General features: G+C 44.1%; 1 protein-coding gene across 1 annotated transcript in view; it reads right to left on the bottom strand.

Moving 5' to 3' along the window:
- Positions 1–18,248, bottom strand: part of LRP2 (LDL receptor related protein 2) — a 342,167-nt gene that overhangs the window by 21,313 nt on the left and 302,606 nt on the right. Inside the window, exons 68-71 of the mRNA XM_078681616.1 lie at positions 8,606–8,734; positions 5,737–5,957; positions 4,201–4,380; positions 2,741–2,860 (exon numbers count right to left, since the gene is read on the bottom strand). Of these exons, the coding sequence (XP_078537742.1) occupies positions 2,741–2,860; positions 4,201–4,380; positions 5,737–5,957; positions 8,606–8,734 (650 nt within the window). The remainder of the gene's footprint in view (positions 1–2,740; positions 2,861–4,200; positions 4,381–5,736; positions 5,958–8,605; positions 8,735–18,248) is intronic.

Here is an 18,248-nt window from a genome sequence, read left to right as displayed (position 1 = left end):
GCCTGACCAACAGCAAGCCATTCGTTTACATGACAAATATATAACAGGGACACACCATACCTCAGTTAATTCTACAATAACATAAAAATGAGAAACGCAGAATACATGCAGCCCAGGTCATTCTGTTTGCATTTTGCTGTGAAAGAGCAGGGAGGTGGGAGAGATTATGCCGGCACCTTCATTTATGGAGTTTTGCCTTCCGTTCCACTTTTTTATAATTTTGGTAGAAATTATCGCCTCCCTTCCCCTATTTCTTTGCAATTCATGAAGAGAAATGCTATTTTGCATTTCGTTCTGGAGTACTTCAACATATTTGCACTGAACATATAAAACTGCAGTTACTGAATACAATAGGATTTATATGTTTTTTTTTAATTTCAACTGCTTATTTTCTTTATTGGAGCAGGTCCCCACAGTAAGTACCATATGATAAGATGTGCACTAATTAGATACAAAGAAAATTACTTCTACCCAACTGTGAGCAGTTTAATGTAAAATAATACAATTCAACACATGTTCTTACAATATGTTGAACATTATAAAATACAGAAACAATAAAAGGTATCAACTAAATCTAAATCACCAGGTCTATTCATCAGGACCAGGTCTGTGTGCATTATTATTATTATGCATTGGAAGATGCATGGCACACATTTGCAACACTGGAGTCAGATGAGACCTCACTGCTTCAATGGAATGCGTACAAAATAATTTTACTGGACAATATTTTCAAACTTTATTTGCTCTGCTTTCAGATGTTCGAAGAGTATAGCTTGTAGGATTGTATATAGTCATCAAATGTTTCTCCACTGCACCATTGGTCAATGTTACCATTTATTACATTGGGGCTCATTTTGTGCGGCCGCCAACGAAGCAGGAGTGATACCGGACGAGAAGGAGTCGGCTGTCCCATCCGCCATATTTTGATCAAACCGCAGTGTAGGCGGTCGTAAAATGCCTTTTTCGACTGCTTCCTGTGCTGCGGACAGGAAAAGGGCCACAGCACAAGCTACAGTCTAAAAAAAGGCATTCTTCAAACATCCATGCACCGGGTCCCACCGGTATCGTAATGTGCCCCTTTGTTCCCAATGTATTTGTGACCCCTGTAGTGTCAATCTAAGATGATACATAAGGTAGGTGCTGCTGATGCACACTGCAACACTGAGCAGCTAAAGAGACTTTTTATTGTGATGGCTCCTTAAAGCAAAAAAAGCTAAAAGAAATACGGGAACATGCTTTAATCACTTATGCTAGAGTGAAAACAGACTCTGCATGCATGTGAGCAATAATGCCAATGGGAAACATCCTTTACAACGCAACTTTTACCACGCAGTGCCTTTACGACGCAACTTTTACAACGCAAACCATTACAACGCATTGCGCTGGAGGGCGCCGGAGGATAGGGAATAGGTTTAATTTACTATCCAAAACCTTCCCTACTATCCACGGGGACTGGAGTTGGAATAGTAAATTAAACTATTCACTATCCAGTGCCCCAAAGCACTATGCGTTGTAAAGGCATGCATTGTAAAAACAGCGTTGTAAAGGCATGCGATGTAAAAGCAGCGTTGTAATGTCATACATTCAATGCCAATCAGGGACGTTCAAGCTTTCACTGATGTAAAAAGCTGTGTATAAACCACTAAAAGAAAAGTTTCCAGGTTACAATGAATAATCTAACTGTGTCGCTTTCTAAACTTCGGGCATTAACTTAGCTGAAGTTTTTAAAATTATGAAGGAATTGACATCTGCAACATGTACTATTGTATTAACCTCTTCTTCAGAGTTTTGTGAAGCATTAAATGAAAGAGGGAGAGAATAGGGGAAATTAGGCAATTAATAAAGACACTAGTTTGTTAGCATTGGACACTGTGTGAGAAGTGGATTATGGAATGAATGAGAAAGAAGAAAAGGGTGAACAAGAATTGGAAGGAGTGAGCGGGGTACCTAAGTAAGGAAAAATATGAGAAATGGGAATTGAAAATATTGGAAGTAGACAATGAAAGGTGGGATAAGGATTAAATGAGGTGAGTTAAAAATGATTTGTGGCTAACCAATGGAAGGTATGTGAGGGTAGAGAAAGGTGTAAAGGTGCAGGAAGAGAAGGGAAGAATAAGGAGGGAGAGGAAAGGTAAGGTACAGAGCATGCGGTAAAAAATGGAAACATTTGGAGAAGAAAAGGCTATGGGATGCGTTAGAAGGACTAGGAGAAAGAAACGTTATACAATATACAGCATAGGAATCTAGCAGACACCGCATCACAAAGTGAGAAAAGCTTCAAGGCATCCGTATGGATAATTCTCTGCGTGGAATTATGAGGAACAGTTTCAAGAACTATGGCCTAAATTTCTATGATTTCATCTGACTCAGGAATAAATGAAAAACATAAGTGTTTGGAGTCAATGATAAATCAGATACATCAGTCGCACACAAATAAGACTTTGTTTTCCACTCACACGCATTTGTGAGTCATCAATTTTTGCAATCTGCAAAATATTTATGTTTTAGTTCAATTGGTGTGGGTATTTCTCAGACTGCCATAAGCAACGAGAGAGTGATGTTAGTCATGTATGTGATAAACGCTTATTATGTGAATGTGTGAAGTGCAACCTAAAGTATAAAACAGTAACCACCGCTATCAAACAAATCATACTTCCCACCATCACAAGATTCCATGTCTAAATGATACCAAAAAAATGATAATCCTCATTAGATGTCTGCACTTTGATGGTAGATCTACCTGCGTCGCATTGTGTGTCACTGCCTTCAATAAACCGTGAGCTCTGTGGACAAGAGCACGTGTATCCTCTTGGTCGCAGCAAGCACAGGTGGGAGCAGACATCCTTACAGGGGTTGGAAACTGGAAAATAAATCATTCAATCAAATGTCAGTACATAAGTGCTTTAAATACTTTCGCTGACACAAATTTCGTCATTGTACATTTCAGTTGGTATTGTTTGGTATTAGTTTCCCCTCGAGCTTATTCCACTGAAAGGCCGAGCCTGAAACTGATAGAACAGCATGTTGCCTCAAGAGGGAAAGTTAATGGCATGGTTACTCATGTTTGGAAATGTATTTTCTGGAGCTTTCTTGCTAATAAAGAGATCATACTTGTTTTGCCTGAAAAATTCAACTTGAATGGTCTTTGTGGTACTAAGTTAGAAGAGGGCTGTTTCTGGCTTTTGAAAACTTTAATTCTGGTTGACTGCACTTGTTCTTATGATTTCACTCCCTGAATCACACAAGTTGATTTTATTGAACCTAGTGGACAAACTAATTTGGACTTTTTTAGATCACTGGATATGGATAGGTCGGATATGGATATGGTCCTCCATTTTTTTTTTAGAATTTGCTCTTATGTTTATAAGAGCAAATTCTAAAAAAAAGTGGATGAGCTCAAGTGAATATGAATGCCCAAAAAGGTTTACCTGGACTCGCAAATGGCACATTTTGGTTTGTAGAATAAGGAACTCCTGAGTCTTTGCATGTGGAGATGTTGTATACTATGGCGGATTATACACCAGTTGAATTGATTTTCTCTTGACTTCCAGAGCCAGAAACATAGATGCCTAAATTTGCTCTTGCCATTAACATTTTGTCAGGTGTGCAGTAAAAGTGGGAAAGTGTCCTTAACATTTTCATCTTTTTCAAGGGATGCACACAAAAGGATTTAAACAAATGAAAAAATGTTATCGACGCGGACCATAAAAAGAGAAAAAGGACCACAATTCTCCCCTCGTCAAACTCTCTTCCTGTGAAATGGGTGCAGGACCACGTCTGTAAGACACAGGCACATCTGGAAATAGGGAAAACTCATATATTTCTGAGTAGAGTGCCTGTGGGCTTTGAGAATTTCAAATATGTGGTCAAGTTTTCTAATCTTAGATGTAAGCCTACAACTGCCTGTTACTCCCCATTTTAAGTGAATTGTGTCATGGATTTTGCCTACATGTTGCCCACAGTATTTCAGCTATTTTATGGGTCTACACTTGTTGTGCTTTTAGTCGCATTGTTTTTATGACTGATACTTTAAGCCATGTTATTTGCTTTTCACAGTACGTTTGTGTTGAGTATGTTTATTTAAATGTTCAGTTTATAGGTTCATATTTTTAAATCCCTATGCCTCAGAACAATGGTGTGAGTGTCAATATTTTCTGTTCTCCCTCAGATTGCATCACATTGTGAATCAAAGGAACTTACTTGAATGGTTGTGCCTGTGTTGATGGTAGACTCGCACTTGCGTGAGCCACGGGTTCACGGTCAGCACTTTGGTTTTTCCTCCATTCCCAAACTTATCCTCTTTCCACACTTCTCCCTTCTCCTTCGTTGTCCAGTAGAGATGGCTTTCAAAGACATCCAGGCTATAAGGATTTCCGAGGTCTTATCAAACACAAAAAAACACGTGAGGAACCAAAATGTAGGTAACTACTGAAAATACATGATAAAATGCCAACTCTGTTTGGACTGCGCAGCCTGACAGTGATCGATTTTCCGCAAGCAAAATCAAAACTCACATGTAGCAACAAACATTATCAGCAAAGTTTGCGAAACTTAAGATTCATAAAAAACAAACAAGGCTGTTCCAAAGCAAATCATATGTACTTGAGCCTAGTTCCTACATTGCAAATGTCTGTTCAAATGTTATAGTGTACAACCTTTGACCATGTATTCTAGGGTTACATAGGGTGTTTTAATTATGTGTTTTAAGACATAATCACACTTTTGATTGTATGGCACAGAGACATATGAGCCAAATTTACAACACATGCGTGTGGTCGCTGTTCATCAGCCTGGCTTTAATGGATGATCTATTCTCCCCTGGGAATAGGAATGACTGCCACACCTCACATCAGTCATTGTATACGTATGCCCACAATTAACCTTTGGTGCTGGTGTGCAGAGAGGCCCAGATGGCACACTTGCAGATTGCTGCGAACGGAATCTGCATATGGAAGCAGGCGGTGGGTACCTTGACATTTGGTGAACTGATCTTTAGATAAATTAAAACTGGAAAAGTACCAAATTCATTAAAAAAAGATAATGCGCCAAGCTCCACATGCAGATGGACACACATAATTGCATAGGTATGCCCTTAGGGAATGTTATTCATTTGTAACACTCCAACCAGATGGTTATCAAGTGCACCAATGTCCCTAATGCAGGCAAAGAAAATAGTCCCCCTGGAATTTCATTGGCTAGTAGAGGAGAGATGTAGGCGTTGGTCAATGGGCCCGCCATACCCTGCCATCAGTACAACTGCAGAGGCTGCACCGATGGGTTATAGGTTACTATATCACAGTCGAAATATCTACCTACCAAAATATTGCTTCTTCACTGTGTACTACTGCATCGTCAAGGTAATTATATAGCTATTGTTATCTTGAGCAGATGAATGAGTGACCTGAGCAGATGGCAAACCAGAGAAGTAAAGTGGGTGGATTTGCAGAAGACAATATGAACTTGCAAGACTACAAATGAATTTCCCTCAGACTCACTTACTAATGTTTGCTAGTGTGCTGCTGCTACACGTTAATGTGACAAATGTAAGCTCATAACTGAGTATGTGGTTGACACATTAGACTCAAAAGAAAGAACCCCTTTTGCTTTGAAAGTAGGTAGCAGGCTTTGCTGATGTGGATTTTCCTATTTCTTCTTTCATGTGTTTCCTGATATGTGATGTTTGAATGAGAAGCTAAAATGTTATTTAGGATTTCAATTCAAGTCCTGTATCTTTACCTCCAATTAAAACAGTTCTCCTTTCAGTACCATCGTACTTCATGGTTTCGATGATATTTTCTTTAGAGTCACTCCAGTAGATCCTGTCATTGTTTAAATAATCAATGGTAAGGCCCGTCGGCCAGCCGAGGTCTTCTGATATCAGAACTCGTCTTTGCTGACCGTCCATCCAGGCACATTCAATCTTCGGCTGCCTTCCCCAGTCAGTCCAGTACATGAGCCTGCAATCACAACACAGAGAAAAGGATAAGCTTTCAACTTCAGAGTTCAAGAAGCGATTCAAGCAGTTATACCGCTCTCGAGCAAAGACTATTGAAAGGTTTGCTAGACTATAAACTGGGCAATTCCTAGAATAGGGTATTGGTAAATGAGGAAACGTCAGTATTATGGGGACGGTCTGAACAATGCCCTTACTTTAAATAGTCTTTGTGATTATCTCAAGTGGACTTTGGGCAAATGCTTGAACTATGTCAGTGATCCTTCCACAAACTCTGTAGAAGATGTAATGATGACTGTAAGAGGACAAAAAAAGCTTCCTGTACCACACGACTGAGGCTGATGAGGCCAAACAGAGTCAAAACTAGCCTGTGGTTGCCTTTGTTCCTGTTCGTGGTGTGTGGGGGGGCTGGGTGGACCAGCAATGCAGACGGACTGTACCTTCTGGAATGGGACCAAGGCTGATTTGGATACAGGCCCGGACTGGCCGTTGTGGGCACCGGGCAATCCCCCAGTGCGCCGCAAGGGTGGGGGCCGGTTTTGGGCCACTGGGGGCCTTTTTTTGTTACAGGGCCTTTTTTTGCAGCGTTGCTGCAAAAACGGCCCTGTAACAAAATCAGCCGAAAACCGGCTCTGGCAAAGAGTTTGGTGGCACCCACAACGCCCCCTGGGGGGTGGGGGGCCGGCCGAGCACTTTGCCAGGGCCGGTTTTGGTTCCCAGTCCAGCCCTGTTTGGATATGGTTGTTCCCTGCCTGTGGTTACGCAGTGAGCAAAACTAACACTGGGCTTGAACACAGCCCAAAGGGATTACCAGTGACTGAGGTAATTTTCAATCTTTCTACCGATCCCTGTTTTTATGTTCTGCTGCACAGAACAAATGCATTTCACTTTCAGTTCTTGGAGTTATCTACATCAAGGAGTGCATGTGAAGAAGGATAAAATGGGATCTTTGAAGTACTTTCTTCATGTATTGCACAGCTTGTGATTAATACTTGCCGAATGACTCCTGAACCCCCTCGGTACCTAGTGTTCATCTATGCATGCAGTAGATTTGGCCCACTCTGGAGAAGAGCCCGCTGCTCTGATCACTCCTTATGGCTAATGTCGCTGTAAGTGCCTCCATTGTCTCCTGTAGATTTTGAAAGTACTTTTACCTCTAAAATGCTAGTCTTTTTACAAGGGTGAAAGTGAACTGCTGCTGTGCTGTACTGCTAACTTTACAGGACTGGGTGGGGAACAGCAGTAATCTTGAATCCCATTAAAAACCTCTCTGATTACAAATTTGGGAGAGGTGTGGCACCGCGGCTAGGGTGACTGACGCCAGACACTGGGGTTCATGGTTTGATCACCAGCTCTGGCAGCAGGGGTCTGCTCAGCACCATGCGACTCTGGGCAATAGCTCGCTTAATCTTCCCAATGCCCCCCAGTGACGGATACTCCTATGGGGTGAGCCATGCGCTATACAAGTACTGGATTTACATTTTTACATTATTTTAACTTGGGCCCTCTTGAATTCAAGCGCCAGCCAGATTTGCCATGTTACTGCACCCTCTGCGTTCATGGCAAAATGAGAACAGTATTCTCCTTTTCAAGGCGGGGACAGGTGGGGACAGAGGCGTATCTGCCATTGGTACAGGGGGTGCAGGTGCCCACTGAACTCTGGCAATTACAGTATTTGTAATACCCCAACAGCAGTTAAATGTTGATTTCCCCATTACATGCACCAGAGTGCATGGCATCCTTGCTACATTACTGGGTGGGGATGGGGTGCTGGGGTGTGTTTATTGATTACAAATGTATGGATGTTAACAAGGCTGTCCAGATTAAGCCATGCTTCTAATTCTGAAGTTTTGAAACAGTCTGGGGGCCTGTTTTCAGAGTCCTTAGTTAGTACCCTGCACTCTGTCATAGCATGCCACCGAGGGCCTTTGTTAAACCGAAGTAGCACTGAATGGACACTCTCAACTTCTGGTTTGGGTGAAAAGATGAGTCTCCACATATGGCATAAAATAACATATTTTCCATTTTGTCAAAAAGATACTGAGCTAAATTGAAAACGTATTTGACATCAAGGGTGTCAGAAGGTGCTATGCAACTCTCTGCACTGCAACTCCTGTTTATCACTAAAATCACACAGACTGTTGCTAGGGGTTAATCTCACATCTGCTACCTTTATCTGGGGAACGATACATCCACAGAGGCCTCCCCTGTGCTTTGCAACTTTGTTTTTAGTTCTAGCTGGACGGTGCACTTCTCAGCTAAACTATTCTTACCATTTTTTTTAAGTAAAGAGTGGATTTTGTCTCGATGCAGAGGACTGTTACTTTCTCATCTCATGCTATTGACTCTTTGATGTGTCATTAAGCCTCCTATAGAGTGTTTGTATTTAATGCACGAGGGGCTATTTTACATCTCAATGCTACATGAAATCATCTCACAGATGCATTTTATTCTCTAGTTTATATTTTTCTTAAAGCAATTGTAATTTGTTTCTTTTTTCAGAGCAGCAGGATTGTATTTAATGTTTTGGTCAGGACTGAAAATGCACCCCAGACCCAATTGCTTTGATGTTGCTTGTTTTAGAACTGTTGCCAGTTGAGCATTTGCTGCCCTATCATATGTAGCCCACATGCTGATGAGAACAAATCTTACCCAAGTTTAGGATTGACAGCAATGGCTGCCGGCTGGTCCAGTTCAGATGAAACGAGCCATTTCCTGTATCTTCCGTCCAGCAAGGCCACCTCTATTCGGTTTGTCCCTGCATCGGTCCAGTACAGATGCCTGTATTTTTGGGATTAAAATACAAAATTGCATTTAATCTCTCTCCATCTTTCGGTAAAAATGGATAAATATTTCAGCACATCATTTTCTGAAACCTTTAGACCCTTTCCACCGAATTTCTGCTTTCATAGGTATATACTTATGAGAAATAATGCTTACTCATTTATATTGTAGTCTTTTCTCTGTTAAAAAATAAACTATAAAAAAATTACAGAATCCATCTTAATTTATTACAGATTAAATATTAACGTCAATTACAGTGGAGTGGTTTTATCTATTTCTCGCTTGTCTTTAGCTTTAATTTCGGGATTATAATTTTGCAGTGTTAACAATCCATTTGAAAAGAAATCTACAATGTGCCTGCAGTAGTCATTTTGCTATGTCTGGTGGCTCATTTGACTAAAGCAGCCACTGCAGGGGTCTTTGTTTGACCTCATGGTCACAGGTTCAAATCTTGGTGGGTCCACTCAGCCATTCATCCATTTGAGGTCGATCAAATGAGTACCACTGAGTTGGGTAACAATAAACATCTGGGGCCTCATTTATGAAAGCCTTGCGCCACCGGTGCGTCACTTTTTCCCATGTTAAAAGTGACGCACTGGCGGCGCAAGTCCTTCATAAATAAGGCCCCTGTTATTCAGCGCCAGGACACCTTCGGGTAATCGTGTGCTTTACAAATACACCTGTTATTTTGAATTTGCAATTCAATCCCTTTTGTGATTAGGTAAACATTTCTCTAAATTCCGATTCTGTTGGGAACAAAAATCAGGCGTTATCTTTCGGAAGACATCAGGGGCATTCAACAAAGTTTCCAGAGAAATTATCAGCATCTGACTTTCAGGATGACCACTTCTTGCACATGTCCTAGAAATGTGCACTGGGTCCGCCCCGGACCATCCGTTGGAGACACCTGATAGCTAAACGCATTGAACAAGAATGGGCAGAAAGTTCTGAGATCAAATTAGTTTCTTACAACAAAAATAATAAACAAGGCATCATCTGTGCCCTGAACATGATTTGTTGAGGGCAATTCAAGGACAAAAAAAATGGCACGGTTTTGTTTACTGGTTCCAGAACGGTGTAGCAATTCATCAAAGACAATTTAATAATCGAATTTACTGTCAAGAATCATTCAAAGGGGCTTCTGTCTCATTTGAATGCATGAACGTCATTTAGGGGTGACCAGGGGTCGCTGCTGCTACCCCTGGCATGCCCTGTGTGACTCCTGGCACTGCCCTTGCCACCATAGCGTTGGCAGTGACAAATCAGCGTCAGGAACAGAAGCAGCTCGTCCTTATGGACGTCAGTGGGGGATTCACTCACCTCATTTTTGTTGTGTTTTACTAATAGTGAATAATATTACATTATTTGCCGTTAGTTTAATAAAAATGGAGTACAAATAGCTGGAATATGACTTTCCCTGGCAGCTGTGGTAATAAAAGAAAGGCTTTTAAATGTATGTATGTTATTATACATGCCTGCAGTTTTGAGTGTGTTTAGTAAGAAAGAGGGTGTGTATGTGTGAATGTGTGTGCATGTGTAAGCAGTGTGTGTGTGTGTATGGATGTATGAATGTGTGTGTATGTACAAGCATGTGTATGTGTGAGTGAAAGTGAAGGTCAAGGAGCATGTTAAGTCACTTTCGCTACCCCAGGCATTTTGGTGAATTGACGTTCATGTTTGCATGTAATTTAACTGGAGTAAATTATTGTTCACCCCTGCAATGGACCTAAGACGGACGGCCAAACAGACATGTGCATTTAGAAGTGCACATACCACTCCATTCCTCTTCCCTCTAGGCCCCACTCCACTTGATACACGCTGGCTCAACCAGCAGCTGAGAAATAAAATGATAATAAAATGTCATTTTATTTTTCAGCTCTGAGTCAGTGGGGTGACGCTACTCCACCATTGCCCCTATGGTCCCAGCCAGCTCCCGCCTCCCGTCGGGGGTGGCATTTCTATTGCACACAGCAAACTGCTGGAAATGCAGCAATCCTGTGTATGAGCAATAGTTCCATCTCTTTTACAGGCTGCATGTCAGGAAAAGAGATGAAACCTCCACTTCCAGCAAGCAGAAGTACTTTGACAGCTCCCACTTACTGGAAGTAGAGTGCTTGCTTTTGCTTGGTGGGAGCTCTGAGCTCCCACCAAGCAAAAGCAAACAGCTATGTCCCATGGGTGGGCACCACTGGATATAACAGGAGCTGGCCCAGGGGTGTGGGGGTCCCCAGGGCCATATATGGCTCCATTATGGGGGCTGCACAGGCCCTCTCCCATTGTTTAAAAAGTATTTGGCCCCGGAGAGGTAGAGGTCCCTGGGCACTGGGGGTGTCCGTGGGCCCGCCCTTTAGCCATTATTTAGCCTCGGGAAGGTGGTGGTGCTTATAGGGAGCCATGGAGAAGGGTCCACAAGGCTCCCCTCCATTTTAAAATATAAAGCATGGGGAAGGTGGTGGACCCAGGGCTTCCAAGAAGCTCAGGAGGGAGGCCCCATGAGCCCCCCTCCTTTATTCAAATAATGCCCCTAGGTCTTGGCCCGTCCGGGGGCTTTTTTCAAAACAAGCACGGGGTTCAGCGCTTGGTTTTTTTTCTTTTCGCCAGAGTCACAGATCCACCAAGATTTTCAGCAAAAAAAATGTTTATGCTTTTTTTGCTCTGCCGGGGTCCCCTTTGTCCCCAGGACCAAGGCTACAGGTTTGGGGTATTCATACCCTGTCACCTTTTCTTTTTTTTCTACATTTTTGGGGGGGACTTGGATGAAGTTGAGTCACGAGATGGCTGTCAAAACTTCCTCGTTCAAGTGTTGGCAGCCAATCAGATCTCAGGACGAGTTTGGGAGGGTTTGTGAAGCCTTCGCATCCCTAGATATCCAAATTAGTTTTTTATTTAATAACTCCACAGATGCTGAATGGATTTACATCAATTTACAAAAAGGTCGCTTTCTGGACCAACAGCTACCTTTCTGCTAAATTTGGTGTAATTCTGTTCAGCGGTTCGGGTTGCAATCATGTCTAAAATCACCATGGGAAATTGAATGGGGAAAATGTGTTGTGGGACCCCCACTTTTTCTCAGACCCCGCTTGATTAATCACTCGAAACTTTCAAGACTGTTTCTGAAGTGAGCATCATACTAATTTTGAATATTTTGTGAAGGTCTGTCAAACTGCACCAAAGATATTGACAAAACAAAAAACAAGTTTACTATGGAAACCAGGTCCTAACTATAACTACCTACTGGAGACTGACAGTAGGTAATATAATACTTAAACAGTAGTGGTCACCACTGTGTAGCTCACAGATTTAAAAGGAAGAATGATTTTTGTTTAGCTAATAACTTTGGCACTGTTTGGTAAATCTTTCCTAAAACAAACACTCATCCATTTGATCTCATTCCTGGAAAGTCTCCATCAAGCGGATGCTGGGAAAAAGGGAGTTTACAAACCAAGTTTTCCTCATGAAATTTCCCATAGAAATTTTAGGAAGCCTTTTAGGAAAAACAAACAGTAGAATTACACCAAATTTTGCAGAAAGCTAGATCTGTACTCCAAAAGCATGCCCTTTGTGATTTGGTGTTAATCCATTCAGCATGTTTTGTGGAGAATTAACCCCTTGGCTGCGGAGCGTTTTCACCTGCTGTGCGGGTGGGAGGGGGCCGCCGTGCTTGTGACGAGCTCAGCTCGTCATGAGGCACAGTGGAGCTGCACTCCTGACAAGCTGAGCTCGTCATGACCACACCCATTTTGGAACGTTCAGCACAGCGGGGAAATTATCCCCGCGTGTGAACCTTCCAAAGGTCATGACGGGCTCAGCTCGTCATGAGTGCAGCTCAACCGTGCATCATGACGAGCTCAGCTCGTCATGAGCATGCAACGGGTTAAAGATCAAAAGTTAGTGCTATCTGGATCGTTGGTCAAGAAAGTTGTGTATGGTGGATGCTGCTGGTCACTCAAGGGGGATTGGGTACAGGACAGGCCAAGCATTCAAACCTCTACTGCACACGGTCCAAAGGTATTATCAGTGAGAGGACTCTACACATGGATAGCATAAACCTACAGACAGAAATAATCGTTCATAATTTGCCAGTTTACGTCATTTTAATGCCTTCAAAGAAACTGTAGCGAAGTCTCAGATTTCAAAACACAAGCAGAAAATCTATCCGAAAAAATAAGGACACGTAACTATCCAGAAAAAGTCATACAAATATGTTAAAAGAGGGCCAGAAATCAAGACAGAGAAGCATTGGTAGAAATTATCATAAGAGATTCCTTTGGAAGATAGACTGATGTGTGTAACAGCCCCTAATATAGCTTCCAATTGGTTAAAAAGATCATCAAGAAGAATTGGCACATTGTGAACAAAGGGTCCCGTACATAGGAGCTACCGATGTTCCCATATAAATGAGCCAGGAGTTTAAGGGATGCCTTGGTCCACATAATACCCAAGGGAACTATTACTGATCATGACACAATACATAGACAAATAGCCACCTGGCCACTGCAGTGTTTGCCATCCTATGACTACAACCCGAACAATTGACTCATGGTTATCTTCAGTATGGACTACTAGAAAACAAATGAATTATATAATTCAAAACAGGTTATTTAAACGCGGCCTACAATACATAGGAATGACGGGAAGAAAGTTTTTCAAAACATTTTCAAACATCATTGTAATTAAGGGTGGGCGTAGTTCGCGAAGTAGCGCTACGCGAAGCTACGCGAAGTGCACTTCGCACTACGCGAACTTGACGTAGCACTACGCGAGCTGCGTAGTAGCATGTTCGCACTGTGCAAGATGCGTTTTCAATGATTGCACAGTGCGGACAAGCATCCGGCACTGTGCAAGCATTGAAAACGGCATCTTGCACAGTGCGAGCTGTAGTTTTCTGCTGCTCGAGTAGATTATTACTCGAGCGGCAGCTTTCTCAACGCGAACAGGTAGTTTCTCATTGAGAGCGGTCGCGAGCATGCGCAACCACTCACAATGCCATTTTGCTTGCTCGCGGTCGCGAACATGACGTTCAGGACCGCGAACAAGCAAAAAATGACCGCTGCACTACGCTACGCTGCACTACGCTACGCTGCACTACGCATGTTCGCACTGTGCTACGTGCAGCTCGCGTAGTGCGAAGTTGCGAAAACTTCGCAAACTCAGCGAGCGTAGCGTAGTGCTTCGCCCAGGGTTAATTGTAATATACTACACTTTTATAAAATAGACATTTTTGATATAAAAGAACACAACACAATTGGTAGGACACCTCATAACCAAGGGGCATAATACTAATGATTTAAGATGGGTTGTGATTGAGCAGTTGGGTAATGACACCTACAAATTTGAATGTACACTATTTGAAAAGGAGCAATGATTTTCAACCCACAAGCATGTCAACCCACAATGATGGATTAAATGATAACATTCTCTTCAGATTGTCAACCCACAAGGAAGGATTAAATGATAACATCCTCCAAGGCTGTATCTATATATATAATAACCCATGATCACTGACAATTTATGACAATAGGCTAGGTTTATGACCTATTTAACAGCACTCGAGTTTAATAGATTGATTACAGATCAAAGTGGTCAGATCTGAGTTAGAAAGATGGTTGTGATGAAATACATTACATATGGACATGCGGTGGCGGCTCCTCCGCTATGGCGGAGGAGTGTCACCCCCACTTCTTTTAAGCAGAGCAAAGAAGCATAAAATGATAATAACTTCAAATTATTATCACTTTATGCTTCGTGACATGTTCTGCTGCTTTGTGGGTGAGCTGGTAGGAGGGGCTGCTCTGTTCACGGGGCAGGGGTCAGGAGTGGTTTGTCCACTCCTATGTGCGCAATGACTGTTTAGTCAGCCCTCTCGGAATGCCCAAAAAAGTCATGGGCATCTTTCCCCCTTCTTCATGCAGGCTGCATTACAGCATGCATGGAGAACAAGCCCAGGCCCCCATTCCCCGGCTGAGCGTCCAACAGGGAAGCTCAAAACCAATCACAGCGCTGAATTGAAGCATTGTGATTGGCCTGGGGAGCCTGGGTGCCTACCAATCACAATGCTGCAATGCAGCATTGTAATTTGTTAGTGGGGCCTGGCTGTGCTTCTGTCCTGAGAAGAGGAGCAGCAACCCGGTGCAACAGAAAGTTTAATTTGTTGTTTTTTTTGTTGTTTTTTTTTTTATTTGTGCGACCCTATCCCCACCCACGTGACCTGCTCACCGGCACGCCATGCCGGCCGCGACTGTCTACATGGGTACACTGCTGAAATGTGCCGAGCGTCCATGTCCTAGGAGAAGGTCTTCTAGATATAACAACACAGATCGAAAGGGGCAATAAATATCATATTAACATAAAAAGGGTAGTCAAACTGACCATGTATTCATGTGTAATACAGCGAGAGACAATTATCATACTGGCGTCTTCTTTATGTTCAAAGAGAATTACCATCTGGATATAAACACTTTGTGCATAATACAGAGTTTGTGGCACACGTTTGGCTGTAGACACAACATAAATAATCAGACCTTTTATGCACATAATGGCACGAATTACCCCTTTCTTTTTGATGGCTATATGAACTGACGGCTTCTCACATACCTCTGAAAATGATGCAAATTGCATCGTTTCACTTGACCCAGGCGTGATAATGTTGGCACGTGCACTGATGCATCACATGACCCATTCGCTTTTGATAAGCCCCCACACCAGTAAATAGCAAGATGTAGGGCTCAGAGGGCACGAGTTGGTCCTCAGACGGTGTATACTCTTAGTGAAGTAAGGGGCATATTATCAAGAACGGCGTTAAAATTATCACCGGTTTAGCGGAAGAAAGCTGCCACTAAAGCGGCGATGATGGGCTTGATAATATGCCCCGGAGAATTCCAATAGAAGCCCATGTTCACACCAGAACATGGACTTCTATTGGAATTCTCAAGGGCATATTATCAAGCCCATTATCGCCGCTTTAGCGGCAGTTTTCTGCCGCTAAACCGGCAATAATTTTTAACGCCGTTCTTGATAATATGCCCCTTAGTTAGGTGAAAGGGGATCTTGGGGATGCTTTTGATAGCTTATTTGCAAAACAATCTATAATTGTAAAGCGTGAAGAGGATGATAAACCCCAAATGGGGTTTTATATTTGAGTTTCTATCCTTGTTTAACAGAGTGTGACTATAGGGTCTGCCCAGCTCTAAGACTATGAGTCACTAGAGTTTGCCACGAAAAGTCGTATGTTTAACAAAAACTGCATGTGGTGAAGCGCAATCGTGTATTACACCATCTGTCAGACTTTACGGTTCTCACTTCAGCATGGGGCACTGAGTGTCACCCAGTTTTGTCATATTATAATTATCAAATAGTTCTTTACACGAACACTTGTGTAAAGGTCTTACCTTTACTTAGTAGCGCAATGAATATAACAAATCTCACAAATAGGGCCCTGGTCCAAGATGAAAAAGCATTCCAGTAATAATCAAGTCTGCATTCGTTTATTTTTGCAGATACTCTAAAGGGGCTTTGTATCACTAATTGTTTGTAAGGCATGCAAAAAGGGTACAGCATGAATATATTTCACTGACACAAAGAGTGTGTGGTCACTGGTCCTGAAGAAAGCCAGCCGACCCTTTCGGGCTCTTTGTAGTGGCTGAACCCCCAAAGACATGCAAAAAAAATGTTTTTAGATCCAATCTACGTTCTCTCTTTATGTGATAGGCCCCCAGTTTATCAGAAATTGTCTGGTTGTGATGGCAAAAAAATAAAGTGAAAGAACACCATGGTGTCATCGAACCCCGGGCTTCAGAGTATCATCAAAGGCACAAGTATTCCCGATTTCTTCAAATCACAACAACGACCCACCTTATTTGTATTCTCGGCAAACGCGAGTCCTCAAAGTCACCGCTTTCCAGTTTGCACTGATTTGTCGTATGCCATGTTTTAGCGCCACCGTGTGGGCATTGCACGCGGTTTACGAAACAGCTGCTGTACTATCTATTCCTTTTCACTTTATTGGTGTATACAACCATAACTATTACTAAGCTATGAAACAATGCTCATACATATTGCGATTGGAACGCCACTCCTAAGATGAAAAATGTCGTCAATATCACGGATGACTGGGGAGAGGTGTGGCGCCGCGGCCAGGGCGACTGACTCTGGAATCTGGGGACCACGATGTAGAGAGCCACCCGGCCTCTAAACAACATTGTATCCGATACACACACAGGCACGCCTTCACCCTCGGGACGGGCACGCCCCGAGGTATATAATAAAAGCTCGGAAGACCGCTCGGGGTCTTTCCGGCATACCCTCCAGCTAGTGTGTGTGTCCAGTCTTTGCATTACTTATACCACGTGCGAGGCCCTGACCTCGCGCACTACACTGGCGACGAGGCCGGTTCCGCCCCCTCGCGTGCCTGGCTGCCTGTTGGAGCTGCTCGCTCCTTACCTGCTGCCCGCTGCCTGCTGCGGCCGCCTGGTGTCATCTCTGGCCGCGGAGCTCGTCCGCCGGCCTGCTGCCTTCGCTCGACGTCGGCTCCCGCCCATGCGCCTCCTGTGACAGAGCGTGTTCAGCCGGCGGGAGCTGCCTGGTGAGTGCACTACCCCCGCGGCCCTGCCTGGCCCCCCCCGCGCTACGAGAGCTGCTGCCTGGGGGCTCGCCCTCCGATCTGCGCGTAGCGCGAGCGCGCTTCACGAGGCGTGCTGCCCCGGCGGGGGAGGGGCGAAGTGGGGAGACGCTGCACGTCAGCCCCGAGGCCCGACCACGCGGAGCCTCCAACGCCTGCCCTGCCCTCCGCCCTCACACGCTGCATACTGCGCTACGGGGACAGCCTGCTCAGAGCCTGCAAACAAGCATTGGCTAAGCCAACAGCTGCCCTACCTTGGGAATAAGTTCAAGGCGATTGAACAACCACAGTCCACGCCAACTTCACCAGAGGACATCAGTGAGTGCCCATCTGCCCACACGGTGTGCTGGTCGCCCGCGCAGGCACCAACCCTGCCCCATACCAGTCAGCGCGGCCTGCGCAGGAGTGGAGTGAACCCAGGGAGGGGTCACCAGCATGAACGACGACGCCACGGGAGGTGCACCCACAGCGCCTGCCACGAATGCCGCAGTGCCAGGGCCCGCAGGCCCACCTCAACGTCGCGACGCCGACACGCACGTGGTCAGTCATGCCCATACCGGGGTGGCCCCCATTCCACCGTTCAGCGAGACTGCAGACCCCGCAACTGCGGTGCCGCGATGGAATGTGTGGCTAGGGCGTCTAAACCTGTACTTTAGAGGGACCCGAGAAACTGATGACACCGTGAAGAGATCGCTCTTGATCCTCTATGGAGGCCCGGAAATATACGACCTCTTCGAGTCTCTCCCGAACACCGGAGAGGATGATGACTACGATGCGGCGGTGGCCGCGCTGAATACCCACTTTGACCCCCAGGTGAACACCGACTATGAGAAGTTCAAATTTAAGCGGGCGTGGCAGACTGAGACCGAATCCGTGGACATGTACTACGCGAGG

This window comes from Lissotriton helveticus, chromosome 3_1, assembly GCF_964261635.1.
Source record: "Lissotriton helveticus chromosome 3_1, aLisHel1.1, whole genome shotgun sequence".
Taxonomy (NCBI): Eukaryota; Metazoa; Chordata; class Amphibia; order Caudata; family Salamandridae; genus Lissotriton; species Lissotriton helveticus.
This window is presented reverse-complemented; position numbering and strand designations above follow the sequence as displayed.